Below are 27,161 nucleotides of genomic sequence, written 5' to 3' on the forward strand. Positions count from 1 at the left end.
TTTACCATTCTTTGCCTCCCTAAGACTTCCCAGACCAATTCATGGGAAGGCTTATCTGCCTTTCTGTGAGCAGGCAGTCACATCCACAGGCACCTGAAGCTCACAGGAGTGCTGTGACATCCTTGGTTCTCAGGGAGCACAGGCTGTTCCTCCCCAGGCCAGTGATCCTCTGAGGCTGCAGGTCAGACCTTGGGCACTGCCAGTCTGCTCCTGTAGAGCCCAGCAGGAGCCAAAATCCTCCTTTTCTCATGAGGATTTCCAAATGGTGCTCAGAACTCAGAGCATTTGAGAGTCAGAGAGCAGCACGTGGCTGCAGAAGCAACGTGGGTGATGCCTGGTGAAGGCTGAGCTAAAACAGAGGCTGGACAGAGCTAAAGAATAAAGTAGGGATTTATTAGGAGGCCTCAATGGATACACCTTGGGCAGCACAAGAGCCCAGCAATTTACATTTTATCTGGGGCAAAGCAACCTTATAGAAATGCCACTACTATGGCAGAATTGTGCCTAAAGACAAAAAAGCTTTTGTTCTCTATTGCAGCTTATTAGATACCCAAGGCATTGAGTATAAGTTTCTACTAAAAGCTAAAATCTATATTCTAAATCTATATTTCTATTTCACTTTGTAGCTTTATATATCTCAGTTTCTCCAGGGGTTTCAGTTCAATCCTTGTGCTTAGATTTCCCTCCAGGCCTGTGCCCTGAGGGGCTTGTACCAACACCAGCCAAGGCTACAGCCCAGGTGAACCAAAATGCATGACAGGTCATGGGGTCTCTCACTTTTATAAGTTTTGGTCCGTTTGCATATTGGGGTTAATTGTCCAATTACAGATTTAACCCATGAAGTCCCATCCTGCTTGTTTTTCTGTCTTTAGTTCATGTTGTTTGTGCTCTTGGGCTGATGTTTGGATCATTTGTCCTTGGTGCCCAGCTGGAGCAGGAATTGTTTTGTCTCCCTGCTCTGTGCACAGAGCTCACCATCCCCTCATGTGAAGCCCAGACCCAACACTAAAGCAGCATAGAATGTGAAAAATAGAAAAACTAAACCTGAGGCATCATGAGAGGGAAGAGCCCTCGGGCAGAGCTGGGCCCTGGCTGCCCCTGCCTGTGACACTCTGAGGAGCAGCTCCAGGGCAGGGGGGATGAGGGGTTTGTGCTTCACTGAGCCCTCTGATCTGGGGGCGCTCACTCCTCCTGTCTGTGTCAGCCCAGCCCAGCACCCAGTGCCAGCTGAGCACAGCGTGGCTGTGAGTAGAGCAAGGGACCATCCAGAATCCTGAGGGGATGCTGGAGGGATATTGGGGAATATTTGGGGATACTGGAGGATTTGTGGTGATGCTGGGGAGAGGTTTGAGGATGTTTAGGGGATATTGTGGGATATCAGGGGGATGCTGCAGGGCTGTTTGGGGATATTGAGGTAGATGCTGGGGGTGTCGGGGCTGTGGAGATGCTGGGAAGAGGGTGTTTGGGGGATGTTGTGAGATGTCGGGGGGCTGTTTGAGGATGTTGAGGGGATGTCTGGGGGATGCTGAGGCAGATGCTGGGGGTGTCGGTGCTGTGGGCCTGCCCAGTCTGGCCGCTGTCCATCTCCCGGGCGGTGGGTGACCAGCAGAGGGCTCGGCTCCCCTCCAGCCGCTTTTTGCTGCCCAGCGCTGCCCGGGCTCGCAGAGCCGCGGCCGGAGCCGGAGCGAGCGGCGGTGCCGGAGCCGCGGGGGCTCGGAGCGGGCACGATGGCATCGCCAGCACCGCCACCGCCACCGCTGCTGCTGCTGCTGCTGGTGCTGCTGCTGGCCCCGGGGGCCGCGGGGATGCAGGGCAGGGCTGGCCCGGGGCAGGCTGAGCACAGCGCCCCGGTACCGGAGGGGATGCGGGGCAGGGCTGGCCCGGGGCAGGCTGAGCACAGCGCCCCGGTACCGGAGGGGATGCGGGGCAGCTCCGAGCACGGGCAGGCTGAGCACAGCGCCCCGGTACCGGAGGGGATGCGGGGCAGCTCCGAGCACGGGCAGGCTGAGCACACAGCCCCGGTACCGGAGGGGATGCGGGGCAGCTCCGAGCACGGGCAGGCTGAGCACAGCGCCCCGGTACCGGAGGGGATGCGGGGCAGGGCTGGCCCGGGGCAGGCTGAGCACACAGCCCCGGTACCGGAGGGGATGCGCGGCAGCACAGAGCACGGGCAGGCTGAGCACACAGCCCCGGTCCCCGCGGGCAGGCAGCGGCAGCGGCGGGGCACGGAGGAGGACTCGCGGGCGGTGCAGCAGTACGGGCCGGGGGTGCGGGTGGAATTCCCGCGGCCGCTCAGCTCCGGCAGCCTCCAGCCCACCCGGGCCCTGCTCCCCTCCAGCACCGACCCCGGGGTCCCCACGGAGCGGGACGGGCCCGAGCCCCGAGCCAACCTGAGCACCGTGTCCGACCGGCGGCTGCAGATGCACAACCCGCTGTACCCGGTCACCGAGGGCTCCTACAGCGCCTACGCCGTCGTGTTCCTGTCCCTCGTCGTGTTCACCGTGGGCATCGTGGCCAACCTGGCCGTGATGTGCATCGTGTGGCACAACTACTACATGAAGAGTGCCTGGAACTCCATCCTGGCCAGCCTGGCTTTCTGGGACTTCCTCATCCTCTTCTTCTGCCTGCCCGTGGTCATCTTCAACGAGATCACCAAGAAGAGGCTGCTGGGGGACGTGTCCTGTCGCATCGTGCCCTTCATGGAGGTAAGGGCTGCACGGGGCCCCAGGGATGCAGGACTCAGCTCCTGTCTGCCCCCTTGCTCTGGGGCAGGCTGTGGGGCTGCTGGCCTGGCACAAGGACAGCCAGAGATCCCTAATGGGGCACAGGGAGCTGAGGGACAGTCCCCAGTGCCCTTCCCTCTGGCTCTGCAGGCAGCACTGATGCTGCCAGGGCTGGGAAAAGCCCATCAGACCTCATCCAGCCAGCACAGGGATTTCTGTCAGCAGGGTACCCCCATCTGTCTGTTCCTGTCCCACCCCAAAGCTGGGGGCTCAGCCCTGCAGTGTGCTGGCCACTGTGGGCTGCTGAGGATGGCCCAGGGCAGGGGGCTGCAGGTGGAATGGGACAGCCCAGGAATGAGGTCTGGAAGCCTGAGATCTGTGTTTGTCCTCACACCTCAGGGAGAGCCAGGCACCACTGAGGAGGGCAGAGGGACTGTGGGGACAGGGGATGGACAGAGGGGCTGTGGGGACAGGGGATGGCAGAATGAGCAAAACTGCCCCAGAGGGCAGGATTTGGGCTGATGCAGGAACCCACCCTCAGTGTGCTCGTCTCCCATCCTCGAGGGAACCTTGGGGTCCAGCTGTGCCCTGGTGGGACAGACAGACCTGCCTGTTCTCTGTGATCAATGCCCCGTTTATCAAAGGGTGCAAACAGCTGGAAGAGCTCAGGGACAGGGCCAGGTCACTGAAGAACCCCTCAGGCTTGGTCAGACCAGGGTTCAGAACTTCCCCTCCCCTGGGCATCCACCCCAGTGCTCTGGGTTCCTGTCTGCTCCATGCCCTGCCCCAGAACAGTCCCCTGTGACAGTCACCTGTGCCAATCCCCTGTGACAGTCACCTGTGAGTTCCCTGTGACAGACCCCTGTGACAGTGCCCTGTCCATGCCCAGGGTCTGCACTGTGCAGGGCTCCCTGGGCACAGCCCTAAAGCTCCAGGAGTGCCCCTGGTTCCTCTGGGTGCAGGGGGATGGCCTGGGGTGTCCCTCTGAGCACAGCCCCAAAGCTGCTCAGCCCCAAACCTGCACAGCCCCAAACCTGCACAGCCCACCCCAGCATGGGGTGTTTGCTGGGGGAGCCCTGCAGCCCCCCTGTGCCCCTGCCCAGCTGGCATTGCTCCTTTCTGAGGTGTCCCACCCCATCCTCTCACTAACTCCAGTGTTTGCCCCAACCCTGTCCTCCACCTCAGGCTTCCAGCTGCATCTGGGTGCACTCAGAGAGGGGCAGGAGTTTGCCCAAGGGAGGGCTGATGTCCCCAAAACAGACCCTGTTTTGAGGAGGATCTGAGGAAGATCTGCTGCTCATGGGCTCCCTGTGCCCCTGAGAGAACCCTGGGGGTGGCACCAGCAGGTTCGGGGATTCAGGGTGCCCTGGGACAGCTTGGTGCCACAGGAGTCAGGGATAGGAATGCTGGTGGGATGTTGGTGCTGCAGAAGGATGAGGGTGTCACAGGTCCTGCTGGGGGGTCCTGCTCTGCCCTCCTGCCCCCCATTGCATGGGCAGAAAGAGCTCCAGGGCTTCAGCTGGTGGAGCTGCAGGAGCCACAGCCAGGCCAGAGCCAAATCCCAGCAGAGTCAGCTCGGAGAGGGAACCTCTCTGGAGGCCAGGGCTCCTGTCTGTCTGTGTGCTGGGGCTGTGGCTCAGGCACTGCAGGGATGCTGTGGGAAGCAGATGCACCCTCAGTGCTCTGGCACAGGGCCAGGCTTTGGGAGCAAAGCTGGTCACAGGGGCTCCTGGGGACAGGCTGTGTGCAGGGATGTGCTGCACTGACTGATGCCACCATCAGTGCCATCCCTGCCAGGGCACTGGAGATGGGTGCTCCATAGCACCAAGGGCTCCAGGAGAGATGGAAGAACCCTGGAAGGGTGTAAGGGGAGGAGGCAGCAGCACAGCAGCACCAGGGGCTGCAGGAGCCAGCCATGGAGCAAGTGCAGTGTGCTGGGTGCTGGCTCTGGGCTTTGGGCAGAGGAGCTGGGACATGCTGGGAGGTGCTGCTGGGTGCAGGATGGGGCTGGTGTCCTGATTCTGTGTCTGGGGAGATGCTGCTGTGCATAACTGAATGTGCTGCTGAGTGCTGGCATCACTCTGGCCATCAGCTGCTGCAGTGCCCAGCCCAGGGCCAAGGAAAAGGCTGGGGGGTCAGGGGGGGCAGTGTTCCAGGCTGTTCCAGGCTGTTCCCAGGGCACCACGTGGAGCTCTGGGAGGTTTCCTGAGTGCTGGGAAGGTCTTTCAGCACGGGTTTGATGTTTGATGGCTTCGTGAGGCCAGGAATGGCCCCAGCACTGGGACACCAGCATGTGACTCTGCCATCATGCTGGCCAAGGGCTGTGGGACTTGGCTCCCACTCTGGGGCTGGGAGTGCTGGTCGGTGCTGGCCAGCCCTCCCAGAGCCACAGCGAATCCTCTCCCTGCCCTGGCCTCCTCCTCTGGCAGAGGGGATGTTTTTCTTGCTATTCTCAATGCAGCGGAAATTGCCCCAAGCTGATCTGGGACAAGGGCGCCTTCAACTCGCTTGGCCTGTCCAGGCAGGCCTTGGGAACCTGGGAGCCCTGGGAACCCTGGTGGGTGTGATGGGCCCTGCTCTGCAAGAGCCATCCAGAACTGGGGAAGGAAGAGCCTGAAGGACAACCCTGTTGTTCCCACCTTGGCTGGATGGACAGACAGACAGACAGACATCCAGCTAAACTTCTCCCTTCTGCAGAAAAGGGAGCTGGGCAGGGACTGCAGGGGCAGGGGACATTTTTGTCCTTTCAGGAGTCACAGAAAAGTGGCTCCAAACCCTGGGATGCAGCCACAGGCTGCGACCTCCCTACAGCCTTTGGAGGAAGGGTGGTGGTCTTAGGTAGCCAGGTGTCACAGACATGTTTCATGAAAAATCCTTTCCATAGGGTTTTTTCTCCTGAGAAGCTGAGAGGCCTCAGGAACAAAATGTAAACACTGATTATCTGCTGATGTAGAATGCAACAGGTGCATCTGTGATTGGCCCATGTTGGTTGTTTCTAATGAATGGCCAATCACAGCCCAGCTGGCTTGGACTGTCTTGGTCAGTCACAAGCCTTTGTTATTCATTCCTTTTCTATTCTTAGCTAGCCTTCTGATGAAATCCTTTCTTCTATTCTTTTAGTATAGTTTTAATATATCTATATTTTAATATAATATATAAAAATATATTATGATTTATATATAATATATAATTTAATATAATATAATATAAATAATTTATATTATATTTACATTATATATATTATATTATATATAGCATATTAATATAACAGTAATAGAATATATAATATTGAAATTAATATATAATATTATAATATAATAATTAGTACATAGTATTATATTAAAATTATAGTCAATAATAATTTTATATATTATATTAATGAATAATGTATTATATAAGTTATATATATAATATGCATTATAGTCAATAATAATTTTATATATTATATAACATATATATCATAAATCAAGCCTTCTGAAACATGGAGTCAACATTCTGGTCTCTGCCAGGGGTTTGCCCGCAGCCTGGCAGAGCCAAGCCCCCTGTGATGTCCCTGTTGTGCCTCCTCCCTGACCAGGTCTCGTCGCTGGGGGTCACCACGTTCAGCCTGTGTGCCCTGGGCATCGACAGGTTCCACGCAGCCACCAGCCCCCAGGCCAGCACGCGGCCCATCGAGCAGTGCCAGTCCATCATCGCCAAGCTGGCCGTCATCTGGGTGGGCTCCATGACGCTCTCGGTGCCCGAGATCCTGCTCTGGCAGCTGGCACGGGACACGTCGCCCGTGTCTGGCGTGATGAGCGAGTTCTGCACCATGAAACCTTCGTCCAACCTGCCTGAGTCCATCTACTCGCTGGTGCTCACCTACCAGAACGCCCGCATGTGGTGGTACTTTGGCTGCTACTTCTGCCTGCCCGTGCTCTTCACCGTCAGCTGCCAGCTGGTGACGCGGCGCGTGCGCGGCCCCGACAAGAAGGGCGAGAGCCGGGGCGCCAAGCAGGGCCAGGCCGAGGGCCACCTCAACTGCACCATCATCGCCCTGACCGTCATCTACGGGCTCTGCACCACCCCCGAGAACGTCTGCAACATCGTGGTGGCCTACATGTCCCCCGACGTGTCCAAGCAGACCTTGGATCTGCTCAACCTCATCAACCAGTTCTTCCTGTTCTTCAAGTGCTCCGTGACGCCCGTGCTGCTCCTGTGTCTCTGCCGTCCCCTGGGCCAGGCCTTCATGGACTGCTGCTGCTGCTGCTGCGAGGGCTGCGGCCCCGACGGCTCCTCCAGCGAGAGCAGCGCCGACAGCAAGCTCAAAACAGAGATGTCCTCCTCCATCTTCTTCGACAAGCCCCGGGAGACCCCCCCGCCCCTCCTGGCCCTGGGCACGCCATGCTAAAGTGCCACCAGGGAGCCGTAGCGATCGTTTCACCACCTCCTCCCAAGACCAAACCTTGTTCTGCCATTAGTACTCGTGTCTGGACGTGGAACAAGAGAGAGACGGCTCAGGGGGCTGCGCCGTGGGCTTCAAAGCCAGCATGGGGCAGGTGGGATTGAAATGCCAGTCCCCATGGCTACCCTGGTGACCCTCTTGCCTCTGCCCAGAGGTCAGTGAGGACAGCAGCACCCTCCTGTCCCGGCTGCCTGGCCGGGCTCCCCGGGGCTCTGCTCTGGAGATGGCGTCGTGCCGGAAAGGTCTCACCTGAAACTACAGAGGCTGACCATGATGGCTCCCAGAGGACACAGCAAACACAAACTGCCCTCCTCCTGTCCCCTCCCCTCCTGCCAGCCCCTCCACAAGAGGAAAAGGTCCAACTGGTCGTATCCCACGGATCCAAGCCGTGCCCTGTATGAGCTCAATAAACCAGTAACCTAGAGCACGTCGTGCTTGCAGCCGCTGGCACTGCTGGACTGAGCCCTGGGAGCCCCTGGAATGGTTCTTCCCTAAAACTGGGGGGCTCTGGGGTGGGCATGGGCAGCTGGGGGGCAGGGAGCAGCCAGGGAAGATGGGGAAAGGCCCCCAGCCCCTTTGCTGCCTCCCTCTGGGGTGATGCTGTGAGAGGGTGCCCTCTGAAGTGTTGGGTTTGGGGTGGTTTGTAGGACCTGAACTGGTCTCAGTAAAGTCCAGCCAGCCCAGCACAGGACTGAGGTACCCCCCAGCCTGGTTCCCCATGTGCACTCTGCACAACCAAGGTGCTGCTGCTGGGCAGTGCTGCTGGGCAAGATGATGTGTGACCACCACCCCCAACACCCCTTGGGGTGAAGCATCTCCCCCAAACTGCCCCACAGGGCTCCTGGCCCTCCTCCTGTGCCCATTGCAGGCACAGAACTGTCCCAGGAGAGCGGTTTCAGGGCACCAGGGTTTCCAAGCCCACATGTTCCCAGCAGGGCCGGGGGGTCAGGGAGCAGGGGGGTCAGGAGCAGGCGGGACGGATCTGCCCGAGGGCAGCCTGGCCACGCAGCCCCGTGCACCGGAGCTGTTAGAGCTCCTTGTCCCGGGGGCTGGCAGCCACCCAGCCCCGGAGTGCCAGCGAGAAGGAGCCGGTTGCCAGGGGCAGTGAAAGGCAGGGGCTCAGTGCGGGCTTTGTGCGCAACACCCACCGGCCCCGCGCGCGCTCCGCTTTCGCACAGCCGTTTCCAGGGAAACAAAAGGCCCAGTTTTCTTTTGAGAGCACAAAACTGGGTTTTTCCTTTCATCCTCCTCGCTGCGAGCCCGTGCGGGGCCCCACGGTTTGGGAGAGGAGGGGTCTGGTCTCGGCCCAGGGATGCAGGGGGCTCATACCCAGGCCATACCTTTGGAGTGCCCATGGGGTCAGCAGGGTCCCAGGAGGGTCTGGGGGCTCTGGGCTGCTGGGGGAGGGCACCTCTCATGTGCCTGCTCCACATCGCTCCTCCTGAGCCTGGGCCAAGCGTGAACAAAGCCAGGCTTGTGCTGCAGGCGTGGGGAGGGGCAGGGGGTGCGGGCAGCACTGGCACCGTGCCTGTGGCAGCACCCCCGGGCCAGCCCTGCTCCCACCCCGGGGCAGCTGACAGGGCAGGGCAGGGCCACCCCAGGACCCCAGCAGCGATGGTCACCCCCTCCTGGGGACATGGAGGCACCTCCAAATGACACAGCAGCCCTGCAGCAGTGGGCACAGCCCCCAGAGGGAGCAGGAGCACTGCAGGACCCCAGACCAGCAGGGCTCTGCAGCAGTTCTGAGACACAGAAGGTCCAGAGGAAGCTCCATGGATGGAGTGCCCAAGCTGGTCTTGGCACTCCAGCCAAGAAAACAAGGATCTGATACCATCAGAGGTGCCTCCTCAATGGCCACACAGTGCCCAATGGCACCCAGGGGACAGGGACCTCCCTCCCAGGCAGGGCCCCCAAGGATGGTGGCAGGGATGATGAGGAAGTAACGTGGCAGCAACCACAGCCGCAACGCAAAATTGTTAATTTATTATTAGGAGGCAAAAAAATTGTACAGTTACAAGAATCATTTCCCAACAGAGGTCAAATCTGAGTCAAAATATCTCTTACAAAAAAAAAAAAAAAGGGAGGGTGGGGGGGAGACAACACTTTACAAGTCGTTAAATTAAAAAAAAAAAAAAAAAAAGAAACCTCTCTTTGTGCAATTCTGCAAAAACAAGAACAGAAGGTAAATTCCCAGCCTGACACCCTGGAGCCCAGTGGGAAGGGGCTGGGGGGGCTGCAGGGCCCCCACCCTGTGCCCCAGCCCTGCACTGGCACCAGCACTGCCTCCCCTGCTCACCCAGCTCCAGTGCCAGCCCAGTGCCCCAGACTGGCCCCAAAAAACCTGGCCAGGCCCCAGCCCATGGCACAGACATGGCACAGCCTTTGTGCACACACAGACCTGACCACTGTCACCACAGGCCCTGCTGGCCCTGCCCCACAGCTCCTGTGCCCCCCAGCCAGGGCAGCAGAGCAGGGGGAAAATGGGGAGGGGGCATGGGGGAGGGAGGAATGGGATGGGGAATGGGGAAAATGGGAGGGGGAATGGGGGAGGGGGAATGGGGAGGGGAAGGGAATGGGGATGGGGAGGGATGGGAATGGGGAGAGGGAAATGGAGTGGGGAATGGGGAGTGGGGAGAGGAAGGGATGGGATGGGGGAATGGGAGTGGGAATGGAGAGAGAGGAAGTGGGAAGGGAGAGGAAGAAGTGGAAATAGGGAGCAGGGAATGGGGAGCAGGCACAAACAGCAGAGCACAGGGAGTAGGAATGTGGAGCAAACATGGGGAATGGGGCATGGGGAGCAGGGAATGGGGAATGGGGCATGGGGAGCAGGCACAGAGCACACCCCTGGGTCTGTGAGCAGCACTGAGGGTGCACAGATATTTCTGAACATCTCTCCAGGTGCCTCCACGTGTCCCTCCCTCCCTCCCTGGCATCCCAAGGGATGTGCCTGGCCAGGGCAGAGCCAGCAGCCCCAGCTGGGCACAGGTGATGCCCCTTGGCACGTGGGGAGCCAGCTCAGCTCCCCTGGGAGGTTACAGGGGACAGGTGGGCTGCAGGTGCCAGCCCCAGCTCCCCCAGGGGCTGCTGGCACTGCTGGGCCCCCAGCACTGGCACCAGTGCCCCAGATCATCCCCCAGCAGCCAGGCTGGGCACTGGGCAGGATTTGGCCAGGCATAAGAGCAGGGGACATGTGGGGCAGGGGGACAAGTGGCCCTGGACCCCAAAGAAGGCCTGGGGAAGTGGAGGCAGCCGGGGGAGGCTGATGGCAGTGGCTTGTGGCCAATCCCTGTCCCCCAGAGGGGTGAGGAGCCTGCAGGTGGCATTGACACATCCCCCCAACCCCAAACCCGAGGCAGGCGGGGCAAGGTGGGCACCCCCAACACCCCCAGGGTGGTCCTTGCCTGGAGGCAGCAGCAGGACACCCAGAGAAGGGAAAGGGGAGCCCCAGGGACCAGCCTGCAGCTGGCACAGCCCCATCCCCAAGGGCTGCCTTCTGCTACCACCCTCCTCCTCCTCCTCCTCCTCCTCCTCCCAATGCTGACCCCTGGCTGGCCTTGGGGAGCCCCAGCTTTCCTACTGCTCACAGGGCCCAATTTAATAACAGCACTATCCCTTAAATTAAAAAATTAAAATATATATACATATATATATACTGTATACACAGACAACAACAGAACAGTGCCAAAATGGAGGAAGAGAGGGCAGGAGAGGACAGGGGACAGGAGGGCAGTCAGACATCTTCTTTACAATAAAAACAAGGACTCTGCCCCAATGTCAGCAGAGCCTGGGGTCCCCTAAAAATACCCATCGAGAGAGAGAGCTGGAGGTACAGAGCAGGAGGGAGAGGATGGGCTGGGACAATGGCAGCTTCCATCCAGCCAGGGCCCTCAGCTCCGCCTGGACTTCGAGTGCTGGATAAGCCACTGTAGGGTGATGTCTGCAGAGGCAAGGGGACATTAGAGCCTCTGTCTCTGGCTGTCACCTCCCCCTGTACCCAGCTAACACCCCCCATGCCCCCAGCACTCACCAATGTTGTCCTTTTCTTTGCAGGAGATGGAATAGCAACAGATCTCTCGGTCCTGGATGGCAGAGAGGTTCCTGGGGAAGGGAGCAGGTCTGGCTGCACACTCTGGGCTGGGTGGGGTGGCCATGGCAGACACCCTGGGCAGCCCCTGAAGGGTCTCTCAGGGCTCTGAGACAGGGCACAGGGCAGGGCAGCACCTCCCCAGGAGCTGTGTGTGGGTCAGGCACCATGGCTCCATGCCTGGGGGGGCTCTGGGGGGGCTGTGTGACAGGGCAGGAGGGACCCGACCCCACAGAGACCCCAGCCACCAAATTCCACATGTCCCCCCAGCCCTGCAGAGAGGCAGGGAGGTTTTGGGAGGGCTGGCACCTTGGCAGCTGCACAGGGGCAGCAATGGCAGCTGCACAGGTGCCCAGGTCTAGAGGTGCTCTGGAAATGCTGGGAGTCACTGCAGCATCCCAGATTTCCCCTGTGGAGGAGCCCAGTCCCGCTGTCAGGGCAGTATCTGGGGCACACCAGCTCCAGCAGGCAGTGCCACGCTGTGCCAGGCCCCCACGCCACCGTGTGGCACCAGCCCTGGCACTGCTGCCTCCAGCTCCTCTGTGTCTCCACAAGGTGTCACCTCAGACATCATCCTCAGCCACTCGTGTCTGCCAGCCACCCAGGCCCACAGTGCCATCCCAGGCCCTCAGTGCCACCCCAGGCTCATGGTGCCACCCCACATGGGCAACCCTGCTGGGGGACACAGCAGAATGGGGAGGGGTCACACTGTGTCATATCTCCTGTGCCCGGGGGACACTGGCACACTGTGCCACCCCCCTGTGCCCAAGGACGTCACACTGTGTCACACCCCCTGGTCACACTATGTCACTCCCCTGTGCCCCAAGGGACACTGGCACACTGTGTCACACCCCCTGTGCCCCAGGGGGACACTGTGCCACCCCCCTGTGCCCAAGGAGGTCCCACTGTGTCACATCCCTGTACCCCAGGTGACACTGGCACACTTACATCTTCTCAATGAGCTCCTTCTCATCCAAGGCACCGGGCAGGTCCCTCTTGTTCCCCAGGACCAGGACCTGCAGGGCAGGACAGGAGACACCTGAAGCCACCAGAGCAGGCAGGGACCTGCTTGTGCCAGCACACAGCCCTGGCTGCTCCACTGGGATGTCCCAGGCAGAGAAACGCCTTCAGCAGCCCTCAGGAGGCAGAGCACTTCAATTAACTGCCTTAATTAGCCCTGCACAGCATCTCCTGGGTACTCCCTGCTCCCAGTGCTCATGGCCCCACAGTGTCACAGACATCTTTTATGGAAAATCCTTTCCTTAGGATTTTTCCTCCTGAGAAGCTGAGAGGCCTCAGGAACAAAATGTAAACAAGGGTTATCTGCTGCTGTGGAATGCAACAGGTGCATCTGTGATTGGTGTCATGTGGATGTTTGTAATTAATGGCCAATCACAGTCAGCTGGCTCAGACAGAGAGTCCAAGCCACAAGCCTTGGTTATTCATTCTTTCTTTTTCTATTCTTAGCTACCCTTCTGATGAAATCCTTTCTTCTATTCTTTAAGTATAGTTCTAATATAATATATATCATAAAATAATAAAACAAGCCTTCTGAAACATGGAGTCAGATCCTCATCTCTTCCCTCATCCTCAGACCCCTGTGAACACGGTCACACCACAGCTCATCCTCTCTGCAGCATCTGCTGTGGCACCAGGACACCCTCCCAGGAGCCTCTCCTGTCTCTGAGCAGAAAGTGAAATGTCTGACACTGACTGCATCCAGCAGGAGCCAGCCCTGGGTGCTGGGCAGACCCCACAGTGCAGGCAGGCAGCCCAAAGCAGACCCAGCTGTTTGTGTCATCACTGGTGTGTCCCTCGGAGCAGCCATGTGACTGTCACCTGATGGGGCAGTGCCAGCCTGCACTGGGCTCTGCAGCAGCTCAGGGTGAGCATCTCCCCCAGCCTGGTTCCATCAGGAGCCTCTCTCAGAACAGAGTCTCCAGAGGCCTGGGACTGCAGCCTGCTGTGTCAGGAGCTGAATTTAGCGGGCAGGGACATTGGGGATCCGTGGCAAGTCTTCAGTTAGCTCCTTCCAAAGGATGCTGATTTGGAATGGATGGATGGTGCACAGCCCACCCCACTGGTGTGGAGACCCTGGAGAGCATTCCTTGGTCTAGGGAGACACAAGAAGCTTCCCTCAAAAAGCTGTTCGACCCCACTGGCTCCTTCCCCTGTTCCTCTGTCTGTTCCTGTGTTCCTGAGCCACTCCTTCCCTATTCCCTGACTGGCCCTCACCTTTTGTTCCAGATTGCAATGCAAGATGTTTTTAATTACCATCTGGATGGCAGATTATCTTCTGTCAAGTGGGCAATTTGCCTTATCTCTCTCTGAGTGATCACAATCACACCTCCCTCTGAGGGGACATCTGCTGATAACAGCTATTGAATGTCCCTGCATGGCTGATAAGAACTACAGCATCCCATTGGGAGATGTGAGCCCAGAGGGAGGAGCCAAGCATTCCTACCCAGATATAATCCAGAGGTTTTTGAGTTTTCTCCACTGGATTGCCCAGAGGAACAGCAGCTGCCTCTTCTTCCACTGGATCTTCAGAGGCAGAGACTGCACCTTTCTCCAGGATCCCTGCTCCAGCAGAACCAGCCCTGACACTGCAGGAGGGCTGAGCCACAATTCCAATGGGACTGCTGCCAACAGCCTGACCCACAGGGTGTCAGGCTGGGTTCTGACTCTGGCAGTGTTGTTCTAGTGTACTGCATTGTTTATTTTATCCTTTTAATTTCTTCCCTATTAAAGAACTGTTATTTCCTGCTCCCATATTTTTGCCTGAGAGCCCCTTAATATAAATTTATAGCAATTTGGAGGGGTGAGGAGGATTTACATTCTCCATTTCAGGGGAGGCTCCTGCCTTCCTTAGCAGACTCCTGTCTTTCCAAACCAAGACACCTTTGTACTGCCCAAGACCAGGGTCAGTGCCCAGGCCCCTGGAGAAAGCAGAACTCTCCAGGTGTGTGTGCTGGGACCTGAACATCTCACTCCACATCTGTGGATATTATGCAAAGTCCCTTTTTGCTTCTTTAGCCTGAACTTTACAAGCAGCAATTCAGGCTGCAACACACAGGTAGAGCACACCTGTGACACGTCCCACCTCTTGCACCTTGAGGGGAAGGACATCCTCATGCATTGATGGATGGGCACAGGGGGTGCTGAGAGCAAAGGGACCTGACCCAGCTCGATGTGACAAGGGCAGGCTGGAGTGTGACCTGGATGCTGTCACAGCCCCATGTCCCACCTCCTGCACCTGTCACAGCCCAGCTGCCCCTCTCACAGGAGACAGCCCCTTCCTGTCACAGCACAAATCAGTGCAAATCCGTGTGAGAGGAGATTTCACCCAGGGGGACTGATCTGTGCTGTCTGCCCCAAAGGTCCCTCTGTGTGCCTGGCCCAGTTCTGCCCTAGGAAGTGTCACTGTCCCAGCTGGTCCCTCAGAGTGCAGCAGGGAAGTGATGGCTCCAAGGAAGGGGAGCCCTCCCTGGATGTTCTCTGCAGGCCCTGGCAGTGCCAGCCTGGGCAGCAGGACTGAGGCTCACCGGGATGCCCTGCAGCTGGGGCTTGTCCAGCAGGTTGTGCAGCTCGTTCTTAGAGGCCTCGATCTTCTCCTGGTCAGCAGCATCCACCATGTACCTGCAAGGGAAGGGACAGCCCTGAGCACAGGTGCCCAGATCTCCATGCTGTGTCTGTGCCACCCCAAACCTCCTCCCACAGCAGCTCACTGGGAACAGGGCCAGCACATGGAGGGGGTTGATAACAAGATCCTTCCACCTCTTCCCAAGGATGGCTGTGGAGCTGAGAGCCCCTCATGTCTCTCAGAGTGGGGGAGCAGCTCATCCTTGTCTCTGCAGGTGACAGGGTGGGTGAGGGAAGGCCAGGCAGGAGCTGCAGGACACACTTGGTCTCCAACATGCACATGGAGCTGCCATGTAAACACCCAGGGCAAGCAGAGCAGGCAGGAGAAGCTGAGGATGCAGAGGTGACAATGACCCAAGAAGGGGAAGGACCTCCTCATCTATTGATGGATGGGCACAGGGGGAGCTGAGAGCAAAGGGACCTGACCCAGCTCGATGTGACAAGGGCAGGCTGGAGTGTGACCTGGATGCTGGCAGGTCCTTTGGTTTCCTGACAACCACAAGGGCCAAAATTCTGACATTATGGAAGGGAATCTTGGGAGGGACCATGGAGCACGAGGATGTGAAGCTGGCGGCCACCAATGCTCCTCTGAGCAGAAGGGGAGATTTGGGAAAGGATTTTGTTCTTAAAGGCCAATTTTTATCCTGCACATGATGTCAGTGAAGCCAAAACTTGGGTGAGCAACTGATCAAAGCAGCCTTGAATTCAAAGATCAGGAAGCTGGGAGAGAAGGGGTGAGAAACACCACCTCATCAGGCTTTGGGGAGTTATTTAAAAATAAGAAAAATAGGAATACATTCCACAACAATGTCCTTTGCTAGGAAGTTCTAGAGGCAGAGATAAATCCTAGCTAGTTTGTAAAAACCCTAAGACAGCTCAGTTCACTTTTGCTGAGGCTCCAAATTACTTTTAAAAGTTATTTAAAAATAGGAAAATAGGAAAAGCACTAACTACTAAAGTGCTTAACACAGGAAAATGGGAACCTGTGCCAAGAGGAAAAAACACCCCCAGGGACAGCCCCAGCCCTTGACATGTTGGGCACAGGGGGGAGCTGAGAGCAAAGGGAAAGGCACCTGACACAGTTCAATGTGATGAGGGCAGACTGGAGTGTGGCATGGATGCTGACAAGTCCTTTTGTTTCCTGACAACCACAAAATGATGACATTATGGAAGGATGCAGCAAAAGGAGTGAAAGGACAGAGATTTTGTCATTTCCAGCAAAGCTCATTGTAATAAAAAGTGTAATAAAAACACTCTGCAGGTCTGAGGCCATGTCCCAACATGCAGAACAAGCAGTAAGGTTTAGAATTGGGAAGGGCAGCACAGAAAGCAGCCCTCCAAATCTCAGGGGATGGTCACTTGGGAAAGATCCCATAAATCTTATTTTCTGTCTGGGTTTAAGTAACCCCAGGATGGTGTCCCAAGACCAGTATCTGTCCTTTGGAACAGGCAAGCTGCTTCCCATGAGTGCCTTGCTATGCTCATCCCTGGACTCCCTGGGATTGCTTTTCCTGCACTGTTTGCAAGCAGGGGACAGCCAGGGACACTCAGATTTGCTGACTCAGGAGCAGGTGAGACTCCTGCTCTCAGCACAAGATTTATCTGGCAGCACATGAACATCCTGAGCTGGAAAGCAGCCTCTCCTGTGGGAAGGGCTGAGCCCCTGTGGTGAGCAGCCAGCACAGAGAATGCATGGGAGCCTGGAAACGGGAGCTCTGAGGAACAGAGCAGGACTGAGGGATGCTGCAAGGGAAGAGGAGGGTCTGGCACAGATGGAGGGACCTGTGTAGAGCCCATGTACACATCAATCCCCAGGGGAACTATCTGGAAATAAGGAGGCTCCAGGGGGACTTGTCTCTCCAATTCCCTGACAGGAGGATGGAGCCAGGTGGGGGTCAGGCTCTCCTAAAGAAACAAACAACAGGACCAGAAGAAATGGCCCCAAGTTGGACCAGGAAAGGTTTAGGAGGGATATCAGGGAAAATTTCTTCTTTAAAAGGGTGGTCAGGCCCTGGCACAGGCTGCTCAGGCCAGTGGTAGAGTCACCATCCCTGGAGATATTAAAAAACCATTCGGGGATAAATATGGTGGTGTTGGGTTCATGGTTGGACTTAATGATCTCAGAGGCCTTTTCCAACCTTCATGACTCAGTGATGATTCAGTGATTCCAGCTCCTGACACTGGTGTCCAGCTCATGCAGCAAATGCACCCCAGCAACCCAGGGTGGGGTGATGCCCCCAGCCCCTGGCAAGGCTCAGCAGCAGCAGCAGGGGGTGACAGCAGGACTCAGGGACACTCACACAATGACAGGGGGTGACAGCAGGACTCAGGGACACTCACACCATGGCAGAGGGTGCCAGCAGGGCTCAGGACACTCACAGGATGACAGGGGGTGACAGCAGGGCTCTGGGACACTCACACCATGGCAGGGGGTGCCAGCAGGGCTCAGGATACTCACACAATGGCACTCACTCCACGGCAGTATCGCTCCCACATGCTGCGGAACCGCGGCTGTCCCCCGATGTCCCAGAGCTGTGACAGGGACATGGCACTGTTACCCTGGCACTGTGCCCAGCACCCCACACCCTTCCTCCCCTCCTGGGGCATTCTGGCTGTGCACCAAACCTCAGAGAAGGCTCCTGATCTGATAAAGAAGGGAGAACCCTCAGGCAGGGGAGCTGGAGGATGCTGAACCCCCTGTGGGTGCCTCTGCTGGCACAGAGGGACCCCTGGCCCATGCTGGGTGCTCCTCCCCATGCCCATCACACCTGCTGCCATTCCCCTGAGGCATTTCCCATTTAAGAACATTCAGCACACTCCCAAAGGTGTTCCTGCAGCAGCCAGAGGTCCCCCAGCCAGCTTTTCAAGCCTGTCCAACAGCTATTTCCCAGTACAACCCCAGCACTTGAAAAATCCAGGTAGAACCCTCCTCTTCCTCTGCTCCCAAGGCAGAGACCACCACTGCAAGCCATGACCTGTTTTTCCCAGCACTGCCACCCTTAGCAAGGTGACCACATCCACAAGTTCCTACCAGTAAGCCAGAGATCCAAGGAAACCTCCACTGGCTCTCATTGCACAAGTCTGGATCTCCTACAGCCCTTCCACCACCTCCTCTGGTGGGTACCTGCAACCCTAACAGGGCAAAGCTTTCCCTTCCAGGTGGTGGAACCACAATCCTTGGAAATGTTAACAAAACACCTGGATGTAGCACTTGGACACACAGTTTAGTGGTGAACATGGCACTCCTGGTTGGACTTGATCTTAAAGGGACTTTGCACCCTTAATGCTGCCATGCTTCTATTCTGTGAGCTGCAGCTGGGATCCCTGGAATTCTTCCATCTCCAGAAGAAGAATCACCTTCACCCTTCATCCCAAGAGCCCTCACCAGCAGTAACAACAATCTTACCTTTATGGTGACATTTCCTTTGGTGATCTTCCTCATGTTGAAGCCCACTGTTGGGATCATGTCCTCATTGAACTGTCCTGACTGCAAGAACAAGGGGGGACAGCATTAGGAGGTGGAGGATGGGGCCAGGGCAGCAAGGCTGACAGCCTGGGATAACCCCAAGGCTCTGCCCTCCTGCAGGTCCACACCAGGAGCACAGAGCCCAGGAGACAGTGCCACCAGGGCCATGGGAATGCTGCTCTTTTCCAGTGGGAGAAAGCCTGGGGGCAGAGGGAAGCCATTGTGTCATTGTGCCGGGCTTGCTGAGCATTTTGCATGTAAATCACACTCTCTTTGTACATTTTTGTTATTATTAGTGTTGCTCTCAGTGTCTTCTTATCTCGTTTCTGTTTCTAATAAATTGTTCTTATCTCAACCCATCACCTTTGCCTTTTGTGCTTCCAGCTGGAGGGGAAGGGAAGCAAGAGGCAACCAACACCTAACAGGAGTGGGAGCACCAAACTGGGGAGTACCAAACTGGGGAATACCATTCCTAAACCACACTCTGTGGCTGCTGCAATGGGCACAGGTGCCCTGGGTGCCCCAGTGCAGCCCCAACCCTGCAGCCAGCTGCCACCCTCAGCCCTGGGCTCACTGCTGTCCCCATGGGCTGGGGCACTGCCCATCCCAGCTCTCTCAAACCCTTTGTGCAGGAGGCTGAGACCTTGCTCCTCTGCAGGGACCTCAGGTGAGGCAGCCCTGGAAGGACTCCCAGGGTTTCAGGCTGGGCTCCCCACCCAGGGAGGCACCTCCTGCTCCAGCTTCTCTCCAGCTGCAGGTCCTGGGGGCACCAGCATGGTTCATGCTTCTGCTTTGGATCATGCATGGCCCAGCTCAAACCAGACTGACTTCTGCTTTCAAGTGGGAGCTGTCTGCACTGCTCCCCCAGTTCTGCACCCTGCCTGTGCTGGGTCACTTGGGGATCACAAAGGGCCCCCAGAGCTGCTCCAGTGCAGCTCCAGTGTCTGCTGAGTTTATGCAGCAGATGATGAGATCCCTGTGGGGCTTCAGCAGCCCAGCCTGCTGTGGAACAGGTCAGGCTTGCTGGAGCAGTGAGCAGGAGCCATCCCTCTGCTGGGCCCAGCACTCACCAAGGGGTCCTGTGAGAAACAACCCTCACTTTTAAAATGTTAAAGGTTTATAAAATCTGTACAAAAATACAACAAAAGGACTAAATAAGGAAAAATTATAGTGCTCAGAGTCCCTGTGACTATCAGCCACATGCTTATCTTCAAAATGGATGCTCCCCCTTTTATATCTCTAGACCCCCTTAAAATCCTGTCAGTTAACCCCTTCCTTGCTGTCACTTTCTTGCACCTTGGATGGAGCTCAGGTGTTGCCATAGTAACGAGCCAACCCTCCCAATGCCCTGAGCAGCAAGCCATCCCATAATAACAATGAGAGGGAGGACACATCACAGTAACTCAACTCTGCATCTACAAAACTTCTCTTAACACACACAGAAAGTTCACCCCTCATTGTGAGAGCCACCATCTCATCACTCATCTCTGACAGTCTGGCAAAGCCCACCCCAGTGTGCTGCTCAAATCCCAGGGCTGCAGGATGGGCCCAGGTGCAGCAGCACAGAGGGACATCACAGGCAGTCCCAGCAGGGATGTGGCAGCTCTGGGGCAGGAGAGAGGAGCTGGCACAGCCCTTCACCTCAAACCAGAATTATGGCCTGTAAATGCATCCTGGGGGATGCTGGGGAATGCAGAGGAGCCAGTAGGGCAGGATGTTTGACAGCCAGGATAGTGCAGCCTTGGGGATTTCAGCCATCAGTGCCAGAAACCTGCAGGAACCACCAACCATGGCCAAACTCATCCTAGCAGGTCTTTACTGCCTTAAAATCCTCAGTTTCTTGAAGGCTTTTCTCTTAGTTAACACAAACCTCAAACAGGAAGTCAGTTTATGCTATTTTGGCATAAACAGATTTTTGTGCCTGGCTGAGCCTGTGGCTCCTCCAGATGCACCACATCAGCAAGTCCTCAGGGATTTCCTGAGCTGTTCCAAAGGCTCTGCAATACCCCCTGCTTCCCCTTTTCACATCCCTTTTGCATTCAGCAGCACAAGCCAGCAGCCAAGGGGTGCTCAGGCCATGCTGCACCCACACAGAACTGTGAGGAAGGGCATGGGGAGAGGAGGGGAGGCAGGCAGGGATCCACAGGGCACATCTGCTATGGGCTGAGGTTTAACACACAGCTGAGCTCTGTGAAATTAAAGAATTCTCAGGCTTTGATCAGTGGGCACAGAGAGCAATTGCTGAAGAGCTCTTGGAAGCTGCAGACACTTCCCTCAGGGATTGCAGACACATCCTGGCATCTGCTGGCTGTGCAAAAGCCACACTAGATAAGGTTCCCATGTGACAGAAGTTTCTTCCAGGAAGGGGTGAGCTGCAGGAGCCAGGAGTCACCTCTTCCTTCCCCCACAAGTGGGACAGAGCATGTCTGTGTGAGTGAGCACAGCCCTGCTCCTGCCCCAAACCCCTCTCCCAGCCTCCAGGCTGTCCATGGAGCCACAACAAAACTACCTGAGCTGTCCAGAACAGGCTGAGCAGGGAATGCAAGGCACTGTGCCCCAGCATGGCTCCCACGTGCTGTCCCAGCACCCACAGAGGCATCTTGCACATGCTCCTCCTCCATCAGCTCATCCTGCATCAGCTGCTCTCTGAAAGCAGCTCTCAGTGCTGGAAACACAGAGTTTCCTCTTCCCTCTCCAACCATCCTGATGCTGCTGCCTTCAACGCATTTTCAACTCCCTGCAGGGTCCAGCCATCCACAGCTCCACTGCCAGGAAAGCAGGGAGCACCCAGATGGAGACAAGCAAAAGCTTCACTGGACACATTCTTCCCCCAAATTCTGGTTATGTAATGGACATAGCATCCATGCTCACCCTGAAGATGATGCCAAGCCACACCAACTGCTAAACAACAGAATTCAGAGAATTCAAGAATGACAGAGTTGGAAGAGACCTTCAAGATCGAGTCCAACCCAATTCCACTGGGAAGCACAAAAATTTCGGAGGCAAGATGGATTTTGTGGCCACAAATAGCAGATCAGGTCTTTGCAGACTCCAGTTCATTGCTGGTTTTACCAGGGTCACCCACTGCTCTGCCCAAACCACTCTGCCTTGGTGCCCTGCCTGGAAGGCAAGAGACCTTTCTGCCCAACCCCAGTTGGGTCACTGGGAGAGGTGGCCAGAATTCAGCTTTTGCCAGGGCAAAGTGAAGGGTTGTTATAAGTGGTGTCCCCAGGTCATGCTGAGCCCATCCTGACACATACACGTGTCACTTCAGCCACCACCCCGGCCCACACAGGGTTGGGAACCTTGGCTCACTGGCACATGCAGAGAAGCCACCTCAGGCTCCCTGCTCCTGTGAGCAGCACACAGGGCTGAGGTGGCCAGGCCCTGCTCCTCACTGTGGTGTCACCCTGTCCCAGCACAGGATGGCACTGGAGTGATGTGACCTGCTCTAGATCCATCACTGCAGGCTGCTCTGCAGCCCTGCTCCCCAGAGGGCAGAGATGGCAGAGCTGGAACCCAGCCCTGGCTCTCTGCAACTGTGTCTCCATCACCAGAGTATGGCCCTCCCTGGGACAGAGGCACGAGCCCAAAGCACCTTGGCTGGGTGTCTCCCACCACTGCCTGGAGCATCCCCAAAACTGCCCAGCCTGGCACTCCTGCCAGGTGGGACTTGAGGCCCTGCTAAACTCTGTCTCAGCTCTGAAAAGGAGGGAAAATTTTATATAAAAATATAAAAAAGAAGTCTTTTATGATGTGAGAGGTGAGGCTGTGGCACAGGTTACCCAGAGAAGCTGTGGCTGCCCCATCCCTGGGAATGTTCAAGGTCAGGCTGGATGGGGCTGGGAGCAAACCAGTCCAGTGGAAGATGCCTGTATGTGACTGCCAATGGTGAGGGTGTTGGACAAGGTGATCTTTAAAGGTCCCTTCAAACCCAAACCACTCTGGGATCCTATCTCAGGAAAGCCACATTGTCCATTTCTCTTGGCTCATATTAACAGAGCTTGCAGCAGAAGAACAAGACCATGCCTCAGCCAGATTCTCCTCCTCTTCCAGGAATATGGAGAAAACCTCCATAAAACCTGACACCTTCTGCATTATGAAGGTAAGGAGCACAGACACACCTGTGGAGGGCCCAGGTGTGCATCTGAGGCAGAATGAGAACCCACAGCCACCTCCCACCCAGTGGGGCATACCCAGAGCTCCTGGGAGAGGTGGGTGACAGGACAGACCAGTGCAAATGCATCAGAACATCTCTCTGCTACTTCCTCAGCACCTCTCTGCTCTACCCCAGCAAACCCTGGGCACCTTGCACACCTGGAGCTGCACATTCCCTCCCAGGCTCATCCAGGGCACCTCCTGCCCAGGTGGGTCAGCTGGCTGCCCAAGGGGTCAGTGTCTCTCTGAGGAGGGGTGGGAGCAGCTGCTGAGCTCTGCAGTGCTCTGAGCCACTACCAGGCCATGCCTTCCCTGAGATCCCTGCTGGAGAGCTGGCACCTGCCCCACCATCCACCATCCACATCCTACCTGGAGCCATCATGAGGCTGATGTGGTTTCACAGGACGGGTCAGGCTGGAAGGACCACGGTGGGTTACCTGATCCAACCCCCCTGCTCAACCAGGCTCACCCCACAGCTCTGGAATGTCCCCAGGGACGGGGGCTCCTCACCTCTCTGGGCACCTGTTCAGTGCACAGTCACTGCACAGGAAAGAAGTTCTTCCAAATGTCCAGGTGGAACTCCCTGGGCATCAGCTCCTGTCCATTCCTTCTGTGCCAGTGCTGGGCCCCAGGGAGCACAGCCTGGTGAATCCTCTGAGCCCTCCCTGCAGACACTGACAGACACTGATGAGGGCCCCTCTCAGCCATTTCTTTTTGGCTGTTTGGCTCAGCAGCCTCAGCTCCCTCAGCCTGTCCCCATAACAGACATGCTCCAGTCCTGTCAGCACCTTCACAGCCTCCACTGAAGTGGCTCCAGGAGCTCCATGTTCCCTCTTGCAGCACTGTCTCATTCAATCACTTTCCAGGCAGGGCTGGAGCACAGGATGGTGCCCCAGAACCCCCACCACATCTCCAACACCCTGGCACTTGTGCCTCCACTCTCTTGGAAGGCTCCAGCACAGGTAGAAAGCATGTGATGTTAAAAAGCAGCAATGCTCTCTTGTTCTAACCACAGCCTGCACTGACAGGTTTTGGGCCCCAGCACCCTCTGAGGAGCTCTCAACACCCCTGAGTCACCCATGGCACCACCAGACTGCAGAAAAGGCAGCTAAAAGCCCACTAGCTTCAGGGTAAATCAAGACCAGATGTGTATCTACAGTTCTCCTTGCAGGAAAGACTTCAAGCCTCAGCTACCAACAGCTAGGAAAAGAAAAATAAGTCCTGAAAATCAAAGTTCCCACCCCAGGCAGGTGACCCAGGAGGTGTCACCCTGATCACAGCTGCCTTCAGCAAAGCCCTTGTGGGGCACAAGCACAGCCTGGCTGCTGGAGGGAGCGCCCACCTGCCAGGGAACCAGAATCAACTTCTCAGTCAGCTGCAGCTACAATTCCTGCAAGAAAAGGCTGGTGCCAACCCCCAGAGCAGCTCTGGTCCCAGAAAGGACCTTCTGCCTTCTTGTGATATCTCTCCAACACCCCAAAATCCCACGCTTCTCCAGTTCAGGTTTTATCCCCTCACAAAGCCCAAATCACAGCTATTTCCCCTTCCAACAACCCCACTGCAACACCCTAAAGCCAGGCACCTCCAGACTTTGTCAGGCAGTTCCTGTTGAGTTGGCGTTTCCTGTGCTATGCTCCTGTTTCACTGTGCCCAACAAGTCCTTCTTTCCAGGATATCTTCTCAAAAGTGGGTGCCCCTTTTTGTGTCCATCTGCCACAAAACTTGAACTTTCCAAATAACTTGAGAGGCCAAACTCAGCACCCTGAGCCTGACTGCTGTGTGAGGGTCTCAAACACCCCACAACAAACCTGGCAGACCAGCAGGCCATGGTGCCAACTCCAGCCACCTCAAGAGCTGCTGTAATTCCCCAAAATTCATTGTGCCGGGCTTGACACCAGCAATCCTGGCTAGGCAGAGAGTCCCAGTGCATGGGTCCTGCCAGTGGGGTCTTGCCCACAGTTAAAGTGCCAGGTACAAAGTATTTGCTCACAGAAGCAAACCCCACAATGCTCACAGTGAGTTCTGTCTGCTCCAGATGTGGCTGGGAGAGGAGGAGGCACATGGGGAACAGGGAACTGAGGAACACCAACCCTCAGGGTTGTCCTTTGCAGGCAGAACAGTGCAGCAGCTCTGGGATAAAGCTCCATCACCCTTCACAGCTTAACTGGGTGATTAAAACCAACACTAAATTAGTTTGCCATTTTTAAGGTAGCCTGAGTGCTGTTAACAGGCAGCAGCACCCAGCAGACCAAGAGCAGGAGCAGCTCACACGTGGCACCACCACGTCCAACCCTGCCATGGGATTACAAAAATTGACTATTAAACATGCAAATGGCAGGGAGAGGTCTCACAAAAATAGGATTGGTGTTCAGGGTCACTGCCCCAGATGCAAAATGCTCCCTGACCCCAGATGCTGGTGTTGGTTTATGGGAGGAACCAGCAGGAGACTGGAGCACTGAGAAGTGACTTCCAGCAAGAGAGCAGGAGTGCCACCATCTCCAGGATGAAAAGCATTTTGGGGTGTCCTCTCTCTGCCCCTAGACACTTCAGGAAGGACATTTATGTCGCTCAGCACCTCCCAAAGAGCATGGCTCCAGTGCAACAGAGCCTCCATGAGCTGAAAATCCCCTCTGAGAGCCCAGCAGCTTCCAGCACCCTGAGCAAGCACCAGCAACTCACTCTGTGGAGCCATGGCAGGCAGACTTCGGAGGGACCAGGGACCAGTGGGGGAACCAGGGCGGATCTGCATCCACCTCCCTCCATGAACAGCCCAAACCCACCCTTCAGGATCCTCCCGCCCTGCACCATCACTATTGAGAGCCCCAGAACAACCCAAAAAGCCGGAGGGGAGCCTGCCGAGCATCCCCACGAGTGAAGCCACGCCCTGGGCTCGGGATCCAGGACAGCAGCTCCCGAAGCTGTGCTGGATGCAGGGAGCCCGCGGATGAGCAGCGCGGCCAGGGAGAGGCCGGGGCTGAGGGGCCCGGGGTGGGATCGCTGCCCTGCCCCGCTCGGTGCTGCTGCAGGAGCGGCCCGCACCCACAGCACGCTGCTGGGTGAGGCACCTCGTGCTTCCCGAGGAAGGAAGGCAAACACCTCCACACCGGCCCCAAGGGAAGGATCCCCGGCCGCACCGAGCGCGGCAGGGCCGTCCTGAGGCGGCGGCAGCGACCATGACAAAGCGCCCGCTGCTGCTATGGGACCGAGAGCGGAGCTCCCGCAGTGCCCGGGCGTCACTGCCCGGCCCACAGGGCACCGACACCGGTACCGACCGCTGAGCACGGCCGGGGCTCCGGAACACAGGGCAGGGCCGAGCCGGACCCGAGCACTCCCTCGGCTCCGGGGATGTGGGGAGCAAACGCTGCGGATGGCCTGGGCTGCCCCGGGCCTGCACCCTGCATCCCATACTGTGCCCCACCCTGCACCCCACCGTGTACCCCACTGCTGTACCCCACACTGCAGCCCACCCTGTGCCCCACACTGCACCCCACTGCAGCCTGTACCCGACACTGTACCCCACTGCTGCATCCCGCACCCACAGCCTGCACCCCCTCCATAAAGGCATTTTCAGGCTGGAGTGCGATAGGGTGGAGACGTTCTGAGAATATCCAGGGGTGCAATGGGGACATGCAATGGGGGTACAATGGGGATGCAGTGGGGTTACAATGGGGATGCAATGGAGGTACAATGGGGGTGCAATAGAAGTACAATGGGGGTGCAATAGGGATGCAGTGGGGGTGCAATGGGGATGCAATTGGGATGCAATGGGGTACAATGAGGTTACAACGGGGGTACAATGGGGATGCAATGGGGGTACAATGAGGGTGCAATGGGGGTCCAAGGGTGAAGCCCTGGTGGGCACGTGACCCCTCGGGGATGGGGCGATGCAGAGCGTCCCCGGGCTCACCGCGATAACGTTGACGAAGGTGGTCTTGCCCGAGTACTGCAGCCCCACCAGGGTCAGCTCCATCTCCTCCTTCCAGAACAGCGCCCGGAACCAGTCCAGCAGCTTGTTGAAAAGCGCCAGCATGGTGCCGGCCGGGCCGGGCCGCGCTAAGCGGGGCCGAGTTGAGGCGAGCGGAGCCGAGCCGGGCCGGGCCGAGCAAAGCGGAGCTGGGCCGGGCCGGGCCGAGCCGAGCGGGGCCGAGCCGAGCCGAGCGCGGCCGGGCCGGGCAGGGCCGAGAGAGGCCGAGTGAAGCCGAGCGAGGCCGAGTCGGGGCGGGGCCAGTCGGGGTGGAGCCGAGCGGAGCCGATCGGGGCCGAGCGGAGCCGATGGAGGCCGAGCCGCCGCCGGTATTGTCCGCGCGCCGCGGGCCCTGCTGCCGCACCGGGTGGGGCCCGCGCGCCGCCTCCCCCGCCCCGCTGCCGCGCCCCCTGCCGGCCCGGAGGAGCCGCTGCACCGAGCGGCCGGGCCCCGGGACAGCACGGGCACACCGGACAGCCCGGACAGGCCGGAATATCCCACAGCCCTGCCCTGGTCACTGCCGGCATCCCCGACCCTTGGTAACCCAGGGCTCTTCAGATCCTGAGGAGGGGAGTGCACCCTCAGATCCTGAGGTGATGGGTGCACCCTCGTACCGCTGTACCCCACAGCCCTGCACATCCCCCCGAGCCCACCCTTGCACCCCGACACACCTGGACCCC

At 57.3% G+C, this 27,161-nt stretch overlaps 2 protein-coding genes across 2 annotated transcripts; one reads left to right on the forward strand and one right to left on the reverse strand.

Annotated features, from left to right (window-relative positions):
• Positions 1-1,644: 1,644 nt before the first annotated feature.
• Positions 1,645-7,591, forward strand: GPR37L1 (G protein-coupled receptor 37 like 1). Its single transcript, XM_064732891.1, has 2 exons — positions 1,645-2,705; positions 6,301-7,591. The coding sequence occupies exons 1-2, from the start codon at positions 1,728-1,730 to the stop codon at positions 7,111-7,113; spliced, it is 1,791 nt and encodes a 596-aa protein (XP_064588961.1). The 5' UTR covers positions 1,645-1,727; the 3' UTR covers positions 7,114-7,591.
• A 2,287-nt stretch (positions 7,592-9,878) lies between these two features.
• Positions 9,879-26,822, reverse strand: ARL8A (ADP ribosylation factor like GTPase 8A). The gene is made up of 7 exons (XM_064733130.1): positions 26,425-26,822; positions 18,300-18,380; positions 17,352-17,425; positions 14,797-14,890; positions 12,200-12,267; positions 11,195-11,265; positions 9,879-11,104 (listed from the first exon to the last, which is right to left on the reverse strand). Exons 1-7 carry the CDS (start codon positions 26,545-26,547, stop codon positions 11,055-11,057), a joined length of 561 nt encoding a protein of 186 aa, XP_064589200.1. The 5' UTR covers positions 26,548-26,822; the 3' UTR covers positions 9,879-11,054.
• Between the last annotated feature and the right edge of the window lie 339 nt (positions 26,823-27,161).

The sequence above is a fragment of the Zonotrichia leucophrys genome, chromosome 26 (genome assembly GCF_028769735.1).
Source record: "Zonotrichia leucophrys gambelii isolate GWCS_2022_RI chromosome 26, RI_Zleu_2.0, whole genome shotgun sequence".
Lineage (NCBI taxonomy): Eukaryota > Metazoa > Chordata > Aves > Passeriformes > Passerellidae > Zonotrichia > Zonotrichia leucophrys.

Bases quoted from the DNA above. Each gene is read 5' to 3' on its own strand.
- GPR37L1 (XM_064732891.1), top strand. From the start codon at position 1,728: ATGGCATCGCCAGCACCGCCACCGCCACCGCTGCTGCTGCTGCTGCTG. The intron at 2,706-6,300 runs GTAAGGGCTGCA...CTCCCTGACCAG, and splicing joins GCATCGTGCCCTTCATGGAG to GTCTCGTCGCTGGGGGTCAC.
- ARL8A (XM_064733130.1), bottom strand. From the start codon at position 26,547: ATGCTGGCGCTTTTCAACAAGCTGCTGGACTGGTTCCGGGCGCTGTTC. The intron at 18,381-26,424 runs GTGAGCCCGGGG...TTGTTCTTGCAG, and splicing joins CCTTCGTCAACGTTATCGCG to TCAGGACAGTTCAATGAGGA. The intron at 12,268-14,796 runs GTGAGCCTCAGT...CCTGCCCTGCAG, and splicing joins CCCAGCTGCAGGGCATCCCG to GTCCTGGTCCTGGGGAACAA.